Raw genomic sequence first — 24884 nt, 5'->3', positions numbered from 1 at the left:
CCCTTCCCCCTCCCTCTCCTTCCCCCCTCCCTTCCCCCTTCCTCCCCTCCCCTTCAGGTGCACAGAAGTTTCCTGAGGGGCAGAGACACTTCTCTGAGTTATTGCCTCAGAGTCCAGAGTAGAGGCATGTTGGGGACTCTTGGAAATGGTTTACAGAATGGATGAAAGATTGCTGGTTTTCTGTTACATGGTTGCTCTAATAGACATTACTGCAGTTACATCCTTAATTTTCTTAAAGCAACCTTTACAGAGGAATCATTGGGCCATAGGTGTACACCTTGTCTTTCAGATAGCTGTAGTAGCCTGTAGTTCTGCTAGAGTCTTGTGGGTGTGCTGGCCTTCTGTATCTTGACTGGGGGACTTGGGGAGGGAGAGTGAAAGAGAGAGGAAGAAGAGAGATGGAGGAAGAGGAGGGAAGGAGGGAGGGAGAGGGAGAGGGATATGGGGGAGGGGAGAATCCAAATTTCATTTTTACAGCTCTTAGAAGTAATAGTGCCAGTTTGGTTTTGCATGGGAATCACTCATGGGCTCACTGGACATGCAAATCTCAGACACCTCTAGTTTTGTGTCTGTTGCTGTGATACATATATTGACAAAAAGCAATGTAGGGGAGGAAAGGGTTTATTAGGCTCACAATTCCAACTTACAGTCCATCATTTTGGGGAAGTCAAGGCAGGAACTCAAGTGGCTCGTCACCTCACATCCACAGTCAAGAGGAAAGAAAACAGATGCATTCTTGCTTGCTTGCTTTCCTCTGGGTTTCTCCTGTCTTACACAGTTCAGGAGTCCCTGCCTAGGGAATGGTGCTGCCCACAATGGGCTGGGTCTTTCTATACCAATTAACAACCAAGACAGTCCCCAAAGATATGTCTCCAGGTTAACTAGGGCAACATGGTGAGGCCCTGTTTTTTTTAAAAAAAAAAGTAACCAGCATAGACATCCTAAGGTAATTTAATCCCTAATAGAATATTTGGTATGTAGGAATTATTGATGAATTTTGGGTGTGATCATGACTCTGTGTGTGTGTGTGTGTGCGTGTGTGTGTGTGTGTGTGTGTGTGTGTGTGTGTGTGTGTATTTATAAGAATCCTTATCTTTTTGAGATATATGGCATACTGTTTGGTTTTTTCTTTTGAGACAGGGTCTCATTATGTAGCCCTGGCTGGCCTGGAACTCACTGTGTACCTCAGACTCACACTGCTTCTGCCTCCCTAGTACTAGGATTAAAGGTATTTGCCATCACACCCAGCACTGATTTTTTTGAAAGTAATATGGTGTATGGGATTAGCTCCAAAGTATTAATAATCAGGGGAGGATGAGGAATAGTCTGTTGCTGAAGTAGAGTGACATGTACCTGGAAGGTCCTTGAGCTGGTCTTTCTACTCTGAAAGACATTTAAATGCTTCCCATAATAAAAAGGGGGGGCGGGGGGGAAGGGGACTGGAGAGATGACTCAACAGTTAAGAGCACTGGTTTCTCCTGCAGAGGACCTGGGTTTGGTTCCCAGCACCTACACGGCAGCTAACAACCATCCATAACTCCCGTTCCAGGGGATCCCATGCTCTTTTCTGGCCTGACAGCACTGCAGACATGGTGCACATACATATATACAGGCAAAACACTCATACACATAAAATAAAAATAAATAAAATGTTTCAGTTGAAAATGAGCTGGGAATATAGCTCAGTAGAGTCACTGCTTAGCGTGAAGCCCTAGGTTCAAATCCCCCCAGCACCACACAAACCAGAGATGGTTTTATACACCTCTATTCCCAGCACTGGGGAGGTAAAGACAGGAGGATCAGAAGCTCTATGTCTGCTACATCATGAGTTCAGGACCAGCCTGGGATACATGAGACCCTGTCTCAAAACAAAAATGAAGCAAAATGAAAACAAACCAAAACAATGACAAAAAAAGGAAAAAGAAAAACAAAAATTCACCCCTCATTTGGGAATCCAGGGAGTACATTTAACAGGCACCCCAGTTCTCAGACCATATGAGAAGCTGATATTTCAGACATTGGTTTTTCTAAGGATTCATCTGTCTACATTTGGAAAATACAGAGTTTGGGCAAATACTTAATATGATGGTATATATGATATTTTCTTTTCCAAAATTACTTCCTAATGTTATTTCATTCCTACTCTGTTTTTGTGTGGAGTTGGGATCAAACCCAGGACTTCCCATGTGCTAGGCAGGTACTCTACCACTGAGCCACACCCCAGCCCCATTCTTACTAGGGGAGTGTTTTAGTTTGTTTAAGAACTAAGATTGCTGTCTATCCCACCCTTATACCTCCCCTAGAAACCTAGTCCCCACCTCAGTTCACCAAGGGGCAAGTTACCGTCCTTAGAGAACAATGCTTGGCTTGCTGGTGGGGACTCAAGGTCATGGCAGAGGGCCTGCACAGGTGGGGCAGGGGTGAGCCAGGTGGGGCGGGGGTGAGCCGGGCTGGCCGGTGAGGCAGGTTTGAGCTCATGCACTGCAGGCTGTGTTGATACAACAGAGAGCTACAGGGTGAGGGAGAGGGAGCCGGGAGGGTGCGCCGCAGCAGGGACAGGCAGGGTGGCCTCTGTCACCTGGGCCCTGGGACACTGGCTGGCTGCTGAGCTGCCTTTGCTTGTCCCTTAGTGCTTCAAGAACTGGGGCAGTGATCCCCCAACCCTGAAACAGCTTGGAGGAAACTCAGGTGAGAAGGGTCTTCCTATCATGCTTTTTGGTCTGTACAAAGCTGATGTTTTATGTTTATTCTGTGAACACATGTTTTATGCATCAGATAAAGGAGTAAGAAAACTTCTGACTCATTTTGGCCCATGTACTTCTGGAGCGTGAAGAAAATAAATAAATCAGGAATCATTTTTGAGCACTTTGTGGTTAATACTGAGCTGGCTCCATGCTAGAATGAGAATTGCTAAGTAGGATTTTGCTGGCAATACAGGGGTACCTCTTATAAATGATTGACTGATATTCTGGCAGCTGACAGGAGGTGGCTTAGGTTACTGGGAGTGGTGGGGTGGTCAGGAAAGCTCATGGAAAAAGTGGAGGGATGACAGAAGTCTATGGAATGTTGGATGGAAGGTGGAGAGGAAAAATTGAGGTTCCAAACCCAAGGGGCAGCATGAGCCAAGGCCCTAAGGTAGGTGTGAAGGCAGATGAAGAGAGAGAAGTCAGAGATCATATCCACAGTCCTTTTCTCAGACAGCTTAAAGGCTTTAGACTTTATCCTGATGGGATGACAAATAGACTCAGGCTTTGGCAGGTAATAGATATATGCCACAGATTATAAAGCGAATCCATGCTGGAAGTGTGGTAGTTGTTCCAGGCTGACTTGGTGGGAGACCGTTTAGAGGAGCTGCAGGAGGGCCCTCTGGAGGAACGTGTGTGTGTGTGTGTGTGTGTGTGTGTGCATGTGGGAGCATTCATGTGTGCGTTGGACAGTCCCCTTTGCCCGCTTGCTGTCACGTGGACTTCAGTTTAGTGATCAGCCTAGAGAATGTCTTTCTTGCCCTCTGCTCCAACAGACTCTAAAGTCAACCAGTCCCTGGGCACCATGGCTTTTTTTTCTCATGAGTGTGTCTGATTGTGTGGGGGTGTCTGGGCCCCACAGGTCCAGGAGAAGAGTTCTAAGGAAGGGTTTTGGGGGAGAAGGTTTGGGAAAGAGGTACACAGTCAGAGAAGAAGATTTGGGAATGTAGTTGAGGGCATTTTTAGAACAGATGAGCCCCCTAGATCCTCCAGACTTGGAGGGGTACCAGTCTGGGAAAACTTGTCACTGAATTAGGAGGAAGGGTGATGGGGAAGGGACCCCTTATGGATGGAACCAGGGGAGAGTCTAAGCCTGGCGGATGATGAAGTAGAAGCATCCTGATCTTAGGACTTAGAGTTGGGTCCAGATATATTTTGTGAAGTAAGGCCCTGGGGGTTGGATAGGGACAAGAATGGGGGGCGGGGTCTATACCCCAGCCAGAGGGAAAGGATAATGGGGATTTTAGGACTGAAGTCCAGGACCTACATACCTTGGGGGTTTCCTGACTTTGGGCCATGGGGTGAGATGGGGAAGCAAATCCAACACACAGTTCTAGGCTCTGAGGGAGACAGATGATAGGAAAGTGGTTCCCAACTGCCAATGGGTTGGAGGCCCTCGTGGGTCGGGTGGGTTGGCTGCCAGACCTCTGAACCTGATGATCTGTCAGGTGAAAACTTGGGCATTCATTGACCCCTCTGCATTAAGGGATTCATTTATTTTTATTTATTTATTTATTGCATTTATTTACTCATAGTGTATGTGTGCTTATGCCCCAGCCTGTGCATGGAGGTCAGAAGACAGTCTGTGTGGGTCTGTTCTCTGCCTTCACATTGTGGGTCTGAGGATGAGACTCAGGCCAGGTGGCAAGAACCTTTTCCCACCGAACTATTTCACCAGGCTCTTCAAGGTTTTGGGGATGAGGAAATGTTGAGTCACAAACCTCGCACATGGTTTGGAATGCATTATCTCTGAGCTTCTGTAAAGCTCCTTATTGCTTATACTGCATGGGTAGAAAACAGTAGCTTTGAGAGCCAAGGCCTTGGTTCTTACTCTCTCTGCTTCACAGTGAAACCTGGGGGCAGAGCCCACCTGTTGAGTGTGGGCTGCTGTATGCAGCTTGAGCATCCCTTAGGCAAAATGCTTGGTGCCAAAACTATTTTGGATTCAAATTTTGCAACATATACACATACGCAATACAATATCTTGGGGATGGGACACAACTCTACATATAAAATTCATTACACACACATAGTCCAAGGGAAATTTTCATCATTTGTTCAGAGTGCCTGTGTTGTGGCTGTGATCCATCATGTAAGGTCAGGGTGGACTTTTCCACCTGTGGCATCATATTGGTGTTCTTAAGTTTCAGCTTTGTGTTATGGGTTTATGGGGGTTTTTGTTTTGTTCAAGACAAGGTTTCATTGTATAGCCCTGGTTGGCCTAGAACTTACTATGTAGACCAGGCTAGCCTCCAACTCATAGAGATCCACCTGCCTCTCCCTTTCAAGTGCTGGGATTAAAGGCATGCACCACCATGCCCAGCTATTGGTGGTTTTAAAATATTTTTACTTTATGTGTATGAATGTATTGCCTACATAAATGTAAGTACACCTGTGTTGTGCAAGTCCTGAAAAGGTCAGAAGAAGCCATCGGATCCTCTGGAACTGGAGTTATAGATAGTTGTTAGCCACCATGTGGGTACTGGGAACTGAACCCGGGTCCTCTGGAAGAGCAGTCAGTGCCCTTAACCACTGAGCCATCTCTCCATCTCCTATAATTATTATTTCTAGTGTCATAAGAAACATCTTTGTGCATTTATTTCTCCACACATATCCAGGTTTATCATGAATATGAAATAATGGTTTATAGATATCTACAGAGATAGACTGAATTTCAGCCAGGAGTGTAGGCGAGGACCTGCTTTCTCTCAACTTCTGCAACCTAGGGCTGTAATCATTCATCTTTGTCTGTGTGCGTGCGTCTGTGTGTGTGTGTGTGTGTGTGTGTGTGCATGCGTGCGTCTGTGTGTGTGTGTGTGTGTGTGTGCGTGTGTGTGTGTTGGGGATGGAACCCAGAGCCTTGCTCATACTGGGCAAGTGCTCCACTACTAAGCTATAACCCTAGCTCTTTAATCATATATTTTTTAATTTATTATTTTTATTTTATGTGTATGAGTGTATTGCCTGCATGTTTGCAAGTGCATCCGTGTTGTGCAATGCCCAAGAAGGTCAGAGAGGGCTTCGGATTCCCCTGGAACTGGAATTAGGGATGAGTGTTAGCCACCATGTGGATGCTGGGAATTGAACCCTGGTACTCTGCAAGAGCAGCCAGTGACTTAACCACTGAGCCATTTCTCCAACCCCTTTAATCATTTTTAAATTTTTGGTGAACCAGATAGTGAGAAATGCTGTCTTATGCTTGTTTATATTCTTAAATATTTAAAACCAGGACTAATCCTTGTTGGCTTAGAATTTTTTTTTTGTGTGTCTTTTTTTTTTGAGACAGGGTCTCTCTGTAGCCCTTGCTGTCCTGGAACTCACTATGTAGACCAGGCTGGCCTTGAACTCACAGAGATCCACCTGCCACTGGCTCCCTAGTCCAGGGATTAAAGGTGTGTGCCACCACGAGAGGCTGTTTGTTTTGAGACAGGGTTTCTTGTAGTCCAAGCTGGTGTTTTTGTTTCATGTTTTTTTTTTTTTTTTTTTTTTTTTTTTTTTTCTGTCTTTTTGCGACAGGGTCTCCCTGTAGCCCCAGCTGTCCTGGAACTCACTATGTAGATCAGGCTGGCCTCGAATGCACAAAGATCTGCCTGCCTCTGCCTCCCAAGTGCTGGGATTAAAGGCGTGCACCACCACGCCCGGCTGTTTTTGTTTTTTTTAAGACAAGGTCCCACTATGTGACTCTGACTGACCTGGAACTCCTTATGTAGACCAGGCTGGCCTCGAACTCACAGACATCTGCATGCCTCTGCCTGCCTCTACTTACCTCTGCCTTCCAAATGCTGGGATTAAATGTATGTGCCATTACACCCGCATTTTTAAAAAGATTTATTTATTTATTTTTATATCTGTGTGTGTGTGTGTGTGTGTGTGTGTGTGTGTGTGTATGCCATGTGTGTGTGGGTGCCCATGGAGACCAGAAGAGCTGGAGTTACAGGTAGTTGGAAGTCACTTGAACACAGGTCCTCTGGAAAAGCAGGAAGTAAGTGCTCTTAACCACTAAGCCATCTCTTCAGGACCCCCAAGCTGGCTTTGAACTCACTATGTAGCTAATGCTGGCCTCCTATCTCCACCATCCAAGTTCTGGGATTCCATGTATGTGCTACAACACTTGTTCTTTTTTAAGATGAGTTCTTGCTATATGCCTTGAGTTACTCTTGAACTTACATGAATTTAAATTTAATTAATTTTAGTGTTGGGGATTAAACCAGGGGCTTTGTGCATGTTAAGCAAGCATTCTACCAGAGTCATATCCTTAGCACCCTTAGATTTTGAATTTTTATGGGGGAGAGGAGTTGAGACAGTCTCATGTAGCTCAGACTGGCCTTGAACTCCCTGTGTATATGGAGATTACACTGAACTTCTGATCCTTCTGACTGTACCTCCCAAGTGCTGCTCAGATTATAAATGTGTGCCACCATGCCCGGCGTAACTCAGCTTTTTTTCTCCCTTCCCTTTCCTTCCCTTCCCTTTCCTCCCTCCCTCCCTTTCTTCCTTCCTTCCTTCCTTCCTTCCTTCCTTCCTTCCTTCCTTCCTTCCTTCCTTCCTTCCTTCCTCCCTCCCTCCCTCCCTCCCTCCCTCCCTTTCTTCCTTCCTTCTTCGTGTGTGGTACAGGATTTTACTTAGGATCTCATACATGCTTTATCAGTTCTTTTGCCATTAAGCTCTATCCCCATCCCTGATTTTTTTTATTGTAATTAAAAGAAATCACATTAAGAATTTCATAATTAATTGCCTTAAATCTCTCTTTTTTTTTCCCCTCCAGTCTAAGGCTGGGTCAAGATGGCGTCTGTGTTTCGGAGTGAGGAGATGTGTCTTTCCCAGCTGTTCCTCCAGGTGGAGGCTGCTTACTGCTGCGTAGCTGAGCTTGGAGAGCTTGGGTTGGTTCAGTTCAAAGATGTAGGTACTGCATACTCTGCAGATAAGAGGAAAGTGGGGTCGGGAGATAACATTTCTCCACATTTCTTTGTTGTCAAAGAAACTTTCCCTTTGTAGAAATGTATAGGAATGTGGCTTTTGTTTCTTTTGGGGGGCAGGGCCTGAAACTCACTATGTAAACCAGGCCTGCCTCTGCCTCCAGTGCTGGGATCTAAGGTGTGTGCCACATGAATGTGTTAAAGCTTTAATACAATCACTGAATTAGAACTGTGATTAACTGTGGGTTATGTTTTCTTAATTTTTATTTTTTGGGACAGGGGCTCACTGTGTAGCCCTGGCTGACCTGGAACTCACTATGTAGACCAGGCTGGCCTTGAACTCACAGAGATTCACCTGCCTCTGCCTCCTGAGTGCTGGGATCAAAGGTGTGCACCACTACACCCGGCTCCAATTTTATTTTATTTTGTTACTGTTGTTATTATTTTATTTTATTTTTTGGTCTTTTTGAGACAGTCTCCCTGTAGCCCCAGCTGGCCTGGAACTCACTAAGTTCACTACATTCACTACTCCCTGTAGCCCCAGGCTGGCCTCCATCTCACAGAGATCTGCCTGCCTCTGCCTCTCCAGGGCTGTAATTAAAGGTGTGTGCCACCACACTTGGCTTCTATTTTAAAAAATAAATACTGCCTGGCATGGTGGTGCACGCCTTTAGTCTCAGCACTTGGGTGGCAGAGGCAGGCCTGGTCTACATAGTGAGTTCCAGGCCAGCCAGGCCAGCGGGAGCTACAGGGAGACCCTGTCTCAAAAAGACCAAAAAATGTGTAGGAAGGGAGGGAGGGAGGGAGAGAGAGAGAGAAAGAGAGAGAGAGAGAGAGAGAGAGAGAGAGGAAAGAAAGAAAGAAGGAAAAGAAAGAAAGAAAGAAAGAAAGAAAGAAAAAGAAAGAAAGATAGAAAGAAAGAAAGAAAGAAAGAAAGAAAAAGAAAGAAAGATAGAAAGAAAGAAAGAAAGAAAGAAAGAAAGAAAGAAAAAGAAAGAAAGATAGAAAGAAAGGTTAGCTCCTCTGAGTTGTCAGACCAGGGGAAGCCACTGTCTTGTTCTTTGTATGTTTAGTTGCTAGCTCAGGAAGAGCCATGAGGCCAGTCCTCTGTAACCTGTTTGGGCTAAGCTGAGAGTTAGTCCCAGAAGGATTGAATTCCTGTTGATGACAAGGATGTGCCTTGCATAGACCTGTGAGGCTTTTAGAAGCCCCCTCGTATTCCTCATCCCACGGGGGTTGGCAGGCTCATTTGGATAATAAGTGCGGCTGAGACAAGGAAACCTTAGACGTGGGAGAATTTGTTTCTTAGAAGTATGAGAACTCGGGCTGAGGTGTTTAGAAATTGAGTGTAAGAACAGCAAGATGTGTTTTGCCTGAAATGCACCTGGTTTAGGTAGGGAGCTGTCTAGTTCTCACACATTCTCAGCAACAGTCTCCAGCATTAAAAAGATGATACAAAGCCGGGTGTGGTGGCGCATGCCTTTAATCCCAGCACTTGTGAGTTTGAGGCCAGCCTGGTCTACATAGTGAGTTCCAGGTCAGCTGTGGCTACAGAGAGACCCTGTCTCAAAAAGACAGAAAAAAAAAAAAGATGATACAGAGGCAAGATGCTGGCAGCTGTTGCTCCCTAATGTAAGCCTGTGGTTCCCCCCTCCACACAGTTAAATGCAAATGTGAACAGCTTCCAGAGGAGATTTGTAAATGAAGTCCGAAGATGTGAGTCCCTGGAGAGAATCCTCCGTAAGCCACTTTCCCCCTTACTGTCTAAACCAACAAAGAGGTAAATAGTTCGTAGACTTTACCCACCATGCTTACTTGGCATGACTCACTGCTTTCTAAGGTGATTCTAGAAGCAGGGGGTGCAGGAGGTTGGTGTCGGGACCAGCTACTAGGGCAGGGGTTAGGACAGCTCAGATAGCCCAGCTGGCCCAAAGACATCTGTTCTCTGGGACTCCACTTAATTCTGAGAACCCAGGATCACCTGTACTCTCCTTCAGGCTTTTTAGAAGATGAGATGCAAAATGAGATTATAATCCAGCTGCCGGAGAAGGACCCAGAGACTCCTCTTCCCCGGGAAATGATCACCCTGGAGGTAAGTGTTCACTTTACCATCCCCTAGAGAAGAACAGTCACACAGATCATGGGTCCTTTACATGGTTTGCAAGTGGATGGGTTGCTACTTTTCAGGGTTGCTTACCTTAGGAAAATCCCAGGATACAATTTCCAGGGCTTCTCCCAGGTTGATTAGGAGAGCACTGCTTTTCTTTCTTATCACGGTTCTGTTTGAGGAGAGGTTTCCTCCATGTTTCTCATAGGCAGAGAAGTGTTATCTATATGGTGCCCTGAATGTGCCAATGTTGGCGTAATGGGATGCTTTCTAATTATCTGCCTGGTGCAAAACAATTAGTAGACTGGCTCTTTTCAGCTTAAAAAAAAGGTGATCTAACTCATTTAGTAGGAGCTGACTGGTTTCACTGACTGTTCTCCAACTGTGGATACAAATTCCAAGTTTCACCATCCCTAGTTTAAAATATTCAATTGTGTCTGCTGTTAAGAAGCTTTTTTTCAAGGGGCAGATTGTCAACAACATCCTTTCTTTTTAAAAAAATGTTTTATTATTATTTTAATATTTTATTTATTATTTTTATTTTATGTGTATGAGTGTATTGCCTGCATTTGTGTAAGTGCATCCGTGTCATGCAATGCCCTTGTGGTCAGAAGGTGACAGAGTCCCTGGCACTGTAGTTACAGATGGTTAACTGCCATTGGGTGCTGGGATCCACAGACTTCCAGACATATTTGCCCTTTAGAAGTCCTGTTCCCAGCAGGCCTCCACCGGTGCCAAGATGGTAGAAAAAAGAAAGTCCAACTTCCTTTCTTAATGTTTATTTTTTAATCTCTTTTTGGTATAAGCATTCCTTGAACAGGTTTAAAAATGTTTAGAATAGGAGGCTGAAAAGATGGCTCAGCAGTTAAGAGCACTGGTTGCTCTTGCAGAAGACCCAGGCACAAATCCCAGCACCTACATGGTGGCTAACAACCATCTATAACTCTTTGACCATTCTAAAACAACAACTAAAATTTTTTTTCAGATTATCCTATAAAACATGACCACCACCTCCATGTGATTTTGCTGATGGTTTTTCTCATCAGATTTTACCACCAGCTTTATCCTTTTTATGTGTTCCTTTGGGAAAAGAAGCTGTTCCTTGGCTGGGTTCTTCCTTCTTGCTTTTTGTAACCACTTTTCTCTGTGGCCTTTTCCTCTTACTTGTACCTGGCTCTTCAGATCCACAGACCCAGCGGTGGTCTGGAGTTGATACAGATATCAACCAATCATTACAATGTGTTTAGGGCAGAATGAATTCTCCATGTGTAAACCGTCTTCCCGTTTGAAGGTTGTAAATATGGGGAAGACACTGTGTCTGCCTCACAAGGCCGTCTTCCATCCCTGAGTGTTTTTCGTGATCCGCATTAGATGGTGACAGTGCACTGCAGACACCTGTAGCTACACTCTACAAAAATACCGAGTTTGTAGTTGGAAGGGCCAGACACCTTCAGCTGTGTCATGATACACCAAATGCTTCTTTGATTTTTAGTCAGTGATTATGGTTAATATAGAGTAGACATGTCAGTACTTTTTGCCTGGCTTACCTTAATTTTTTCCCCTTGCATAGACCATTCTAGAAAAATTGGAAGGAGAATTACAGGAAGCCAACCAGAACCAACAGGCTTTGAAGAAGAGCTTTCTAGAACTGACAGAACTCAAATATCTCCTGAAGAAAACTCAGGACTTTTTTGAGGTATTTCTTGGAGGGAGGGTGACTATTTATTAAAGAATCTTTTCCTCTGAGTTCCAAACTTAACATTTTGAAAACTGCCTGGTCTGGACTGTGAATAAAACACTCTGTTTCTTGTCCCATGGCCAGATCATTGGTGAGGGGAGAGTATTCTAGGTGGAGTAACTGTGGTGCTAGTTCAATTGAAGGCAAAAATATGATAGTGCTCATTAAAAAGTATGTGTTCAGGGGCTGGAGAGATGGCTCAGCGGTTAAGAACACTGACTGTTCTTGCAGAAGACCCAGGTTTGAATCCCAGCACCCACATGGCAGCTAACAACTGTCCGTAACTCCAGTTCCAGAGGATCCAACAGCCTCTTCTGTCCTTCTGTCCTCTGTGGGCATTGCACGACATGGGTGCACTTACTTACATGCAGGCATAACACTCATACACATAAAAAAAAAAAAAAGCGCCAGTGGGGTGGTACACACCTTTAATCCCAGCACTCTGGAGGCAGAGGCAGGCGGATCTCTGTGAGTTCAAGGCCAGCCTGGTCTACATAGGGGCGTCCAGGAAAGCTGGGGCTACAGGGAGACCCTGTCTCAAAAAGACCAAAAAAAAAAAAAGTATGTGTTTAAAATGGCCTGACAGAACGGGTTGTCAGAACAGATTTAGGGTTTGGGCAAGAAGATACCGGGAGGAGATTTTTGTTTTGACAAGAGGAACTCTATTTGTCCAATTCTGTTAAACAGGGCTGGAGAGGTGGCTCAGTGGTTAAGAGCACTGACTGCTCTTGCAGAGGACCGGGTTTGAATCCCAGCACCCACATGGTGGCTAACAACCTTTCGTAACACCAGTTCCAGGGGATCCAACAACCTCTTCTGTCCTCTGCAGGCACTGTATGACATGAATGCACTTACATACATGCAGCCATAACACTCATAAAATAAAAATAACTTTAAAGAAAAGAAAAGCTTCATTAAAACCAGACCACTCCTTGAGGGCAGGGTTGTTTTTAAAGTATCAGTGCATTTAATGATGGGTGGTATTTGTCTTTCAGACAGAAACCAATTTGGCTGAAGATTTCTTTGTTGAAGATACTTCTGGTCTCTTGGAGTTAAGACCCATGCCTGCTTTCATGACTGGAAAGTTGGGGTCAGTGTAACTTAGTCTCCCATTAGTTGGGTGTAGATAGTAAGGTAGTCCTTGACTTGATGCCAGGCATGTTATAGATCTCCCTGACTGATGAAGGAATGAACAAAGAGCCACTGGGATGGAACTATTTCCTGTGAATACAAGGCTTCTGTGCAAGAATAGACCCAGGGGCTAACTTTACAAGGTGGGCAGGGATGAGGGAGGGTGTGCCCCTTGTTAATGGTTGTACTTATATTTCCCAGGTTAGGGACTTGTGTGTATTGCTCTCACATGGGAAAAGTGTGAGGCTCATTATTTACATATAACTCCCTTTTTGCTCCCTTATCTTTGAGAAAATGCATTTGGAATTTGAGTTTGAGGTTTTTGTTTTTGACCTTTGTTTTGCTTTTTTAAGAGTTTAAGAGCAGTGAAAATATGTGACATTTCAAATTGGGATTTCATTCAGTGTTTATGTGATATTGATGGATGTTAAAGCAGTTCCAAACATTGTGAGTTTGAGATCCCTGAATATTATTGTTATTGTTGTTTGATCTTTCTGAGACAGGGTCTCCCTGTATCCCCAGCTGGCCTGGAACTGGCTATGTAGACCAAGCTGGCTTCAATCTCACAGAGATCCTCCTGCTTCCACCTCTCCAGTGCTGAGATTAAAGGCATGTACTACCAAGCCTGGTGTCCCTGACTTTTTAAAAAATTCAGTAGCTATTTGTGGGCCTGCTATTTGAGTCACTATGTATTGAATTAATGGAAAGAAAATGTTTCTTGAAATTTGATCTGAAAGTAATACAGGATCGACAAACTTTTAATGTAATAAACCAATAAAAGACACATTTTGAAGGCTGAATGAGAAGTTTGGGTTGGACTAGAAGGATTGCTCAGTGATTAAGAACATTTGCTGTCCTTGCAGAGGACCCAAATTTGACTCCTAGCACTCATGTTGGGTGGCTCACAATTGCCTGTAACTCTAGCTCCAGAAGATTCATCACCCTCTTCTAGCCTCTGAAGACACTACACTCACATATACTCACACAGAGACACACATACACATAATCGAAAATAAAATAAGTCTAAAAACCCCCATTGTTTAAAAAAGAGAGAAGTTTGGGTCATTAATAATCCAAGGACCAATATGATGGAAAAATAGAGATAGCTAGCATGCTGGTTGGTTTTTGTCAACTTGACACAAACTGGAGCCACCTGGGAGGAAGGAACCTCAACTAAGGAATCTCCTCTATCAAACTAGCCTGTGGGCATGTTTGTGGGACATTTTCTTTTCTTTTTTAAAAATATTTTAATTTTCAGGGCTGGAGAGATAGCTCAGTGGCTGAGAGCACTGGCTGCTCTTGCAGAGGACCTGGGTTTGATTCACAGCACCCACATGGTAGCTAGCAACTTTCCATAGCTCTAGTTCCAGGGAATATTTATTTTATTTATTTATCTACTTTATTTATTATTTGGTTATTTATTTATTTATTTATTTATGTAATTAATGTGTATGAGTGTTTTACCTGCATGTATGTAAGTGCATTCATATTATGCAATGCCCACAGAAGTTAAAAGAAGCCACCAGATCTGTAACTGGAGTTACAGATGGTTGTTAACCATCACGTGGGTACTGGGAACTGAACCCAAACTTGGGTCCTCTGCAAGAGCAGCCAGTGCCCTTAACTGCTGAGCCACCTCTCCAGCCCCAACGTTTTCTTGATTATTGAGTGATATGGGAGAGCTCAGCCCACTGTGAGTGGTGCCACCCCTGGGTAGGTATTCCTGGTTGTATAAGAAAGCACGCTTGGCCTGGGGTGGTGGTACATGCCTTTAGTCCCAGCACTCAGGAGGTAGAAGCAGGTGGATCTCTGTGAGTTTGAGGGCCAGCCTGGTCTACATAGTGAGTTCCAGGTCAGCTGTGGTTACAGGGAGACCCTGTCTCAAAAAGACCAGAGAGAGAGAGAGAGAGAGAGAGAGAGAGAGAGAGAGAGAGAGCGAGCAGGCTGAGAGTAGGCAGGAGGGAGTAAACCAGTAAGCAGCCTCGTCTGTGTTCTCTGCTTCAGTCCCTGCCCAGGTTTGTCTTGAGTTCCTACTTTAGTTTCCCTCAGTGATGGACTGCGAGGTGTGAGCCAAACAACCCTTTCCTCCTCTCCAAGTTGCTTTTGGTCAGTGTTTTATCACAGCAGCAGGAAACCAAACTAGCACATCTAGAAATCAGTGTGTTTCCCTCTTAACATATTACCTTTCTTTTGTTTCTTTTTTTGGTGAAAATGCAGAGAGACCTTTGGTAAACATTGCTGAACATAGAGACCACACTATAATAGTCAATTTATCATATTTTTATTGAAACCAATGACTATAATATTGCATAATAAATACATAAAGTTTAGTATATACAGTATTGGGATGGCTAAGGAAACCTCAAAATATCAAAGAAAACATGTGACCCAACGGGACTTGGGCAAGTTAGAGTTGGGATATGTGTGGCTTTGTGGCCCCTACCCTGGAGCTGCATGGGATGGTCCTCTTTCCAGGACTGCCCACCATCCCTCACACAGGCCTTCTAATTGTCCAGGTTCACTGCCGGCGTGATTAACAGGGAAAGGATGGCTTCCTTTGAGAGGCTGCTGTGGAGAGTTTGCCGGGGAAATGTCTACCTGAAGTTCAGCGAGATGGACACACTCCTGGAGGATCCTGTGACGGTGGGCAGCTGGGCGTGCACGAAGGGCACTAGCTCCGAGTCTCCTCTCAGAACATGGAGTCCGTAGTTCTACCAAGCTAATATCTATTTCCTTTCTCTTTTCCTTTCCTGTTCTCTTTCTCATCCCTTCCTCCTCTTTTCTTCCCTCTTCTTTTTTCTCCATTTCACTTTTTTTGCTTTTAAAAACAAAATTTAGTTATTTTATGTGTAAGAGTGTTTTGACTGCATGTAGGTGTACCACAAATGTGCATTGCCCATGGCGACTAGAAGAGGGCATCGGATTCCCTGGAACTGGAGTTATGGAAGGTTATCAAACCCAGGTCCTCTGCAAAAGCAGTCAGTGCGCTTAAGCACCAAACCATCTCTCCAGCCCCACATTTTTTCCCCTTTTTAAGTTTAACACATATAAAAGGACCGTTCAAGGACTGATTCTACTTACACCTCACAATTGATTCATTCCTCCAAGCTGTGTGACTATCTTGTTCCTAGAAACTTAGTATATTAGTGCCATACCAGGCAGCCACTGTCTTAATCACAAAGCACCCAGAGTCTATTTAGGTCAGTTTCTTCATTTGCCCAGGAAGCACAAAGTCACCTGGGTACAGCCAGGGCAGAACCCAAAGGCCTGCGGTTCTTACAACCTCTTACTTGATGTTGAAGAGAGAGATGCTTGCTTCCTACAGCCCACAGGCTTCCAAAGAGAAGGCTCTTCCCTGAGGGCTGCACATTTATTGCTCTTAATTCTGCTAGGTGCTTCCTCCACCCTTCCAATTAGTGTTTAAATCCACCTGCTCTTTCATCCTAGGAAGCTTGGCTTAGTTTTGAATGTCTACAATCTTTTACAGATTAGAAGCTAAAAAAAATTAAAGTTTCGCCGGTCATGGTGGTACATGCCTTTAATCCCAGCACTCGGGAGGCAGAGGCAGGTGGATCTCTGTGAGTTCAAGGCCAGCTTGGTCTACATAGTGAGTTTCAGGATTATTTTGATATATCACAGTGAAAGATTTATCGTCCTCTTTTTTTTTTTTTTTTTTTTTTTTTTTTTAAAAAAAAAAAAAAAAAAAAAAAAAAAAAAAAATTAAAGTTTCATTTGATAAAAAACTTCATAGTTAAAAACAAAATAAAAATAAAAAACACAAACCATACTCTATAGCACTCCAATGTCTATTTTAATCAATCAATTAATTAATTAATTAATTTTATTTATTTATTTTTTTTGAGACAGGTTCTCATTGTGTAACCCCAGCTGACCTGGAACTCACTATGTAGACCATTCCAGGCTGGCTTTGATTTCGCAGCAATCCACCTGCTTCTGCTTCCCAATTACTGGGATTAAAAGTATGCATCACCATGCCTGGCAGCAGTTATAATTTTATATGATTCTCTACATGGAAATTATTTTCCTTTTCATTTGTAATAATATGAAAACTTCCTTCATAATCCTGTGACTTTTTTATTAGTTACTTATTTTGTTTTTTGTTTTTCTGGTTTACTTATTTTTAATTTTATTTATTTTTATTTTATGTGTATGTGTGTATGGCCTGCATGTAGGCAAGTGCACCTGTGTTGTGCAATGCCTGCGGAGGACAGAAGAGGCTGTCAGATCCCCTGGACCTGGAGTTACGGACAGTTGTTAGTTGCCATGTGGGTGCTGGGATTCGAATCTGGGTCTTCTGCAAGAACAGCCATAGTTCTTAACTGCTGAGCCATCTCTCAAGCCCCTATTTATTTATTTTTATTTTATGTGTATGAGTATTTTACCTGTAAGTGTACCCATGCATGCAATGCATGTGGAGGGCATCAGATTCCCTGGAACTGGAGTTGTTAGCGGCCATGTGGGTGCTGGGAACCAAATCCAGGTTCTTTGCAAGAGCAGCCTGTGCTCTTAACTGTTGAGTTATCTCTCTGGCCCTATTTTTTTTTCTTTTTTTTTTTAAAAGATTATCTCATGTAGCCCAGGCTGGCCCCAGCCTCTCTCTGTAGCCTAGACAGGTTTGAATTCCTGATTCTCCTGCCTCCACCTCCCAAGTGACATCCTACATAAGAGGCATCCTACATAAGTTATTTTAAAGTTTGACATTGAATCATCACCTCATAATCATGTTTTGACACATAGTAGTTACAGTGGTAGAGAGTATTTATGAAGGAAATGTCTGAGGAAGGACCGAGGTTATCCAATGCCTATCAGGAAGTCAGAATGGATCCCTGATTCCAATGGATCAAGAGACTAGATGGCCTAAAAGACCCAGGAAAGACCAAGCAGCTTCCATGGGAGGAGGGACATTTGGAAATAATGCAAAGTAGGCAATTCCAGGAATCCCAAAATACCCCCAAACTATTCCCATGAGCAATCACGAAAAAGATTATTTATTCTCATATTAATGTAATAGTTGCCCAATATTTCCAATGAATTGATGTGACATAATCTACTTTTGGACATTTTATTTCCAAATTTTCCCCAAATGTAGATAGTATAATGAACATCTTTATACATGTGAATTTTTTGATTGTTGTTTTGCATCAATGACTTGCTATGTATCCCAGCCTGGCCTTGAACTCAAGATCTTCCTGCCCCAGTCTCCCCTAGTACTGGAATTAGGCATGTGGATTTGTATTTCTTATGAATTAGTTCTATGATGTGACTCCAAGGAAGCTTAGATTGCTGACTTAAAGGGCGTGCAGCATTTTCATAACACTTAATGGGCTTGGCAAATGGTTTCTCCCTGAGGTGATTCCTGATTCCAGGATGCTGAGTGGTAGGTGATGAGTTCATTGGATGTAACTTTTTTAAAGCTCCTCAAATGAAACAGTGAAAGACCATACTGTTTCAGTTCATATTTGTTTATCTATAAATAAGGTTTTTTTTTTTTTTGCACTGCTAGGGCTTTGCACAAGCTAGCTAGGCAAGCATTTTTCCACTGAGCTCCATCCTAGCCTGAAAAATACAGTTTAAGCAGTGGGATTTTTCTTCATTGTTATTGTTATTTGAGACAGTGTCTCACTGTGAAGCCCCTGCTGACCTGGAACTCACAGAGATCCTCCTGCCTCTACCTCCAGAGTGCTGGAATTAAAGGCGTGCACTACCACGCCCTGCCTCAGCAGTGTTTTTGGAGGATTAAGTAGCTAGGCGAATCAAACCTTAGTCACAGCTTTCCTTTTGTTAAGTATCAAACACAGACTTATGAGTGAAAAGCAGATGTTTATGGTTACTTCTAATGACCTGGCTAGCTACTGCCATTTTGAGCCTTGAAATAGCCCAGGTCCCTGGTCTAGCTGCTGCAGTCAGTGAGCCTGTCTCTTCACTGGAAGGCTGAGAGCAGAATTCAAAGTCCAGCTGTGATCCCACTGCTGTAGCAATAGTGCAACTGTTACGTTGAGCCTTTCAAGACTTGGTAATTTGTGTTCTGCTGAGGCAGAGCACAGTGGCACAGTGCTTATGCAGGAGTTCCGTCCTCAGTACTGAGAAAGGGACGGAAGGGAGGAAGAGAGGGAGGGAGGAAGGAGGAAAGGGAGGAGGGAGGGGTGGAGGGAGGAAGGGAGGAAAGGAGAGAGGGAGCAAGAAGGGGAGGAGGAAGGGAGGGAGGAAGGAAAGCCAGTATTTTTTTTGTTCTGATTTTCCAGAAAGAAGAAATTAAAAAGAATATATTCATCATATTTTATCAAGGAGAACAACTCAGGCAGAAGATCAAGAAGATCTGTGACGGGTGAGAGAGGTTGTCAGAGTCTGTTTTGGTGACTGGGGTCCAGAGTGGGTGAAGAGCCGTGCTGTGCAAAATACACATGACTGGGCCCTCTGAGATCCGTTAGGGTTTTAGAATAACTGTCTAAAGCTCATCCAAGATGATGTTAGCGATGCAACTGACTTTAACAGTTGTGAGAAAGTGAACAGGGAGAATGTGAATAATTGTAAAGGTAACAAAAGTGGAGGTCTGGCCCATTTCAGTTCATTCTCTTCCACTTTTATTTTCTGCTTTAGAGCAGACACCTCAGATGGGAACTGTATCGTGGTGGTAGGGTGATTGTCTGATATGCAGAAGGCCCTGAGTTTGATCCCCAGGACTCAGGGGAGGTGGTGGGGGAGTAAGCAAACTTCATGGCTCAGCTGCTTCTGCCTTTGCAGAACAATCTCATTTATTTATTTATTTATTTATTTATTTATTTATCTTATTTATTTATTTATGGGGGGGAGATATATTTTATTTATTTATTTATTTATTTATTTATTTATTTATTTATTTATTTATTTATAGTTTATGTGCATGTATGCAAGTGCACCACATGCATGCAATGCCTTTGAGCCAGAAGAATATATCAGATCCCCTGGAACTAGAGTTACAGCACCATGTGGGTGCTGGGAGCAAAATCCAGGTCCTCTGCAAGAACGTCCAGCGCTCTTAACCCTTGAGCCATCTCTCTAGTCCCACCTTTTAGCTTTTATTTTGAGAGTCTCCCTAAATTTTCCAGGCTGGCCTTGAACTTTCCATATAGACAAGGCAGGCTTTGAACCTATAATCCCCCTGCATCATTTTCTTGAGTAGCTGGGATCACAGGCCTACACCACCGTGTCCTGTTGGCAGAGCGTTACAAGCAACTCCTTGGAAGCTGAACTGACTCACACAGAAGGACACTATACATGAAGACTCAGGAGGGGAGAAGAGACAGTCAAGCCTCAGTCTTATTTCCATAACAGCTCACCAGTGTTGTGGTTTGAATGGAACTCATTCATGCAACAGAACCACAGATGCTGTTCCTAGCCTGAGGGATGTGTAAGGAATCCCGACTGTGACTCAATTTCTGTTTGTTTTTAGACAGGGTCTCACTCTGCAGCCCAGCTGGCTTGGAATTCACTATGTTCCAAGCCAGGCTGGTCTCAAACTTGTAATCCTCCTGCCACAACCTGCTGAGTACTGGGGGTTTACAGATATGAGTCGCTTTGCCCAGCTGTTGTGACTTCTTATCTAAGTGGCAAGAAGAGTTATTTTATGAAAGGGCTGGCCAAGTCAGCCAACGAGGGCTTCCTAAAATAGGGATTTGAAAAGCCTTCCTGTAGCAACCCACCTTTCTAAATGTGTTAAACACAGGTTTCGAGCCACCATCTACCCCTGTCCAGAGCCTGCAGCCGAGCGCAAAGAGATGCTGGCCAACGTCAACATGAGGCTAGAAGACTTAATCACTGTAAGTGAGGGCTTCAGACAGTGAGCTGATAGGGACCTCTCTGCCTGTTCCTTGTGAGTCCTGTCCCCAAGGCCCTGGCTGGACTGTTGGCTCTGAAGTTCTGGTTGTAGCTGTGGCAGATTGCACAATTAGAAAACAGTGTTCAGTGAGCTGGGGTGATGGTTCTGCACGTCAGTCATGTGCTTCTCGATTTAGAATGGACCGCAGCCCTAGTCAGCCTTAGGGCAGCTGCCCGAATCTGATGAAAGGAGCCCATTATGACCAGCCTTCCACCTGGTGAGTCTGCAACCCAACTAACCAGCCAACCGAGTTGAACAACCAGTTTGACCTGTACTGAGTTGTTAAACTGATCAACTACTGTGGAAACAGTAAGTCTGGTCAGCGTTTAGTGCATCTCCAATTCATTTCCTTGGTAAGCACTTTCATTTCTCCAGGACTGTAGTCATGAGCCACAGGTGGCTGTTGAGTTATTAAAACATGGCTAGTGACACTAAGGGACTGAATTTGAATTACTATTTAATAAAAATAAATTTTATTTTATTATAACTTGTGTGTGTGTGTGTGTGTGTGTGTGTGTGTGTGTGTGTGTGTGCATGTGTAGAGGTCAGAGGGCAACTTTAGATGTTATCCTCAGGAACTGAGAGGTCTTTGGGTTCCCCTGGAGCACACCAATTAGGGTAGGCTGGCTGGCCAGTGAACCTTGGGGATCCTCCTGTCCTTGACTCTCTAACTAGGATTTTAAGCAAGGAGTACTATGCCTGGGGCTTCAGCTCAGGTTGCAAGGCAAGCACTTTACCATCTGAGCCACCTCACTAGCCCCCTTCCATTATTTAATGTTTATTAAGTTTAAATTCTCATAGCTGCTTGTGATAGGCCAGTACAATTCTAGATCCTCAGTGTGTGAGTGTGTGGATTTAGAAATTAGGTCAATTGCTTGGTTGGTTGGTTGATTGATTGATTGAGACAGGGTCTTCCTATGTATCCCTACCTGGCCTAATACTTGCTGTATAATCCAGGCTGACCTTGAATTCATGTCAGTCATCCTGTGTCAGCCTCCCAAGTGCTGGAGTCACAAGCATATGCCATCACATCTGGCATATGTGTGTTTTAAAAGACTTCGACTAGCAGACACTTCTCACTGTCGCAGAAATTTGTATTTAATTTCTTTAATCTTCACTTTCTCTTTCTGGCCACTGTCACGATAGCTGTTTCCCTCAAGTGGTTCTCCTTGAAGTCCTTTTTCCCAAATACTCCATGATACATTTCAGAAAGAAATGATGCTGATTGGGTTTATGCGCTGTGTGAGTTGGAGAGTTCTGTTCAGGGATGTGGTGCATTCTGGTCGACCAGCTTCTCCAGTGGCCACTTCTTTTGTTCTGTCCAGTAGTAGCCAAGGATGAGTCTAAGACTGCATCTGGTGTCTGGTAACTCCTTCTGGCAGCGATTTTAGGAGATAGGTTGTGAGGCAGGAAGGTGACATTCGACAGGTGTAGTCATGGGATCAAGTCACCAACTGACCAACTGACCTTAGGGGTCTCTCCTGGAGTCCACTTTCCTGGAGTCCCAGAGTTTCTGTATGCTAGCACTCAGTCCTAGCCTGTCAACAGGTCTTCCTTCCTTTTTTTTCTGTCTTTCTCCTTTTAAAAAACTGTTTTTTTTTTTTTTTTTTTTTTTTGAGACAGAGTCTCTCTGTAGCCCCAGCTGGCCTAGAACTCAGGCTGGCCTTCATCTTAGAGAGATTTGCCTGTCTCTGTCTGCCAAGTGTTTGGATTAAAGGCATGAGCCACCACCTCTGGCCTTTTGTTCTTTTTTTTTTCAAATTACATTTACTTGTTTACTTATTCATCTATTGTGTGTGTGTGTGTGTGTGTGTGTGTGTGTGCTCATACATGTGTTACAGCTCGGATATAGAGGTCAGAGGACATCTTGCAGAAGTTGGTTCTCTTTCCACTATGTGGGTAGCAGAGATTGAGCTCAGGTTGTCAGGCTTGGTGGCAAGTATCTTTACCCACTGAGCCATGTCCCTGGAATTCACAGAAATCCATCTGGTTCTGCCTCCAGAATGGTGGAATCAAAGGTGTGCACCAATACATCCAGCCTACGTCCTTAAGTGATCCTTCAAGACATATATGCGGGCCTCTGGCTATCACGGGTCTGGCTATCTCTGGCTATCACATTTATGATGTGTCTTTTTATAGTATACTGCTGTAGCCATATGTAAAGGTTACTGGAAAACGTTACCATATTCTATCATAAAAGCATAACATCTAGTCCATTAGATTAATTTTATGAGGACCAAATCACCCATTCATGATCTCCCTTGTCATTTATTAGAGGGGTTATTATGGGGAGCATTTTGGTTAGCGTATTAATTAGTCTTGGATCTGCTCTAACAAATGACCACAAACAGGATGTCTTCAAATAGCAGAGATTCTTTCTTGTTGTTTTGTAGCTGCAGCTGGCCTGTGTAGACTTGACTGGCCTTGATGTCTCAGAGATCCACCTGCCTCTGTCTCCCAAGTGCAGGGATTAAAGATGTGTGCCACCATCCTTGACTTCAGACATTGATCTTACACAGTTCTGGAGGCCAGAGGTCCATGTTCAAGGTGTCCTCAGTGCTATACTCCTGTCAAAGATGCCGAGGGAGTTTCCTGCCTCATCTGGTATCTGGTGGCCACCGGCAACTTGGTGTCCTTGGCTAGTGGATGCATCATTCCTGTCACTGCCATAGCTGTCACAGTGTGCTGTGTGCCTTGATCTCCAGATTTTTTTTTTTTTTCGTCTTTTTTGAGTCAGGGTCTCCCTTTGGCTCCAGCTGGCCTGGAACTTGCTATATAGACCAGGCTGGCCTCAAACTCACAGACCTACCTGCCTCTGCCTCCCAAGCGCTGGGATTAAAGGTGTGCACCACCACACCCAGCTGATCTCCATATTTTTAAGGATATCAGTCCTATTGGATGTAGGGTCACACTAATTCAGTACTGCCTCATCTTGATGACATCTGCATGGACCCTATTTCCAAATATGTCAGAATCCAGGCACCAGAGTTTAGAACTTCAACATAATCTTTCTGGGGGACATGGACAAAACACAATATGACAAACAGTTCAACCCACAGCAATAACACTAGGAGGAACTTAGAAGAAAAAGAAGATACAGTCTCTGCCTCAAAGGTCTAACTTCTCCTAGGAAAGAGAAACTGGTCATGAGTGGTAAAGTCTGGTGAGCTTCTTCCAAGGCAGGGGAAGGAGCCCAGGGCAGGGGAAGCCACTATGACAGAAGAACTTCCATTCCTGCCACCATATCAACTTCTGCCACAAATGTCCCTTGACCCTCTGCCCCCCAGGTCATCACCCAAACGGAGTCTCACCGCCAGCGCCTGCTGCAGGAAGCAGCTGCCAACTGGCAGTCTTGGGTCGTCAAAGTGCAGAAGATGAAGGCTGTGTACCACATCCTGAACATGTGTAACATTGATGTCACCCAGCAGTGCGTCATTGCTGAGATCTGGTTCCCAGTGGCAGATGCCGGGCGCATCAAGAAGGCGCTGGAGCAGGGCATGGTGAGTGGCAAGTAGAGCTGGGAGTCCTCAGCCCATGTCTCTGAGGTTGTTGGCCTGTGACCCTCACAAGTGATTTGGTGGTGAGATTGTCTCTGTCTTTGTACCTTCAGTTCTTTTTAAATTTTATGTGTATAAACCAGGCATGGTGGCGCTTGCCTTTAATCCCAGCACTCGGGAGGCAGAGACAGGCAGATCTCTGTGAGTTCAAGGGCAGCCTAGTCAACATAGGGAGTTCCAAGCCAGCAGGGGCTACGGGGAGACTCTGTCTCAAAAATACAAAAAAAAAAAAAATTATGCCTGCATGTGTATGAATGCACCTTGTACATGCAGTGCTGGTGGAGGTCAGAAGGCATTGGATCCCCTGGAACTGGAGTTACAAACAGTTGTTGAATACCATATGGGTTCTGGGAACTGAACCCAGGTCCTCTGCAACATTCAGGACTCTCAGCTGCTAAGCCATCTCTCCAACCTTGTTTATTTGTTTTGGTTTGTTTTATTTTGAGGTTTTGTCTTTTTTTTTTTTTTCTTGTGACAGGGTCTCCTGTAGCTCAGGCTGGGCTTCAAACTCACAGTGTAACTGAGAATGACCTTCGAATTACCACCTCTTGTTTATGTGGTAATAGGGATTAAACCCAGGGCCTGTGTAGGCAAGCACTCTTATCAACTGAGCTATATCCCCAGGCTCCTGTGCCTTTAAAAAAGAAAAAAAGATGTATCACCTGGCGTGGTGGTGCACACCTTTAATCCCAGTACTTGGGAGGTAGAAGCAGGCAGATCTCTGTAAGATCGAGGCCAGCCTGGTCTACATAGTGAGTTCCAGGCCAGCTGGGGCAACAGGGAGACTCCCATTTTAAAAAAAAGACCAAAAAAAA

General features: G+C 44.2%; 1 protein-coding gene across 1 annotated transcript in view; it reads left to right on the top strand.

Moving 5' to 3' along the window:
* The window catches only part of Atp6v0a4 (ATPase H+ transporting V0 subunit a4), a 70109-nt gene that overhangs the window by 5700 nt on the left and 39525 nt on the right, over window positions 1-24884 (top strand). Inside the window, exons 2-10 of the mRNA XM_017795682.2 lie at window positions 7510-7643; window positions 9322-9400; window positions 9658-9752; window positions 11338-11463; window positions 12501-12595; window positions 15153-15279; window positions 18900-18982; window positions 20360-20453; window positions 23800-24012. Coding sequence (XP_017651171.1) covers window positions 7527-7643; window positions 9322-9400; window positions 9658-9752; window positions 11338-11463; window positions 12501-12595; window positions 15153-15279; window positions 18900-18982; window positions 20360-20453; window positions 23800-24012 — 1029 coding nt within the window. The 5' untranslated portion in view covers window positions 7510-7526. The remainder of the gene's footprint in view (window positions 1-7509; window positions 7644-9321; window positions 9401-9657; window positions 9753-11337; window positions 11464-12500; window positions 12596-15152; window positions 15280-18899; window positions 18983-20359; window positions 20454-23799; window positions 24013-24884) is intronic.

This window comes from Nannospalax galili, unplaced genomic scaffold (genome assembly GCF_000622305.1).
Source record: "Nannospalax galili isolate Female #2095 unplaced genomic scaffold, S.galili_v1.0 scaffold307, whole genome shotgun sequence".
NCBI lineage: Eukaryota > Metazoa > Chordata > Mammalia > Rodentia > Spalacidae > Nannospalax > Nannospalax galili.
This window is presented reverse-complemented; position numbering and strand designations above follow the sequence as displayed.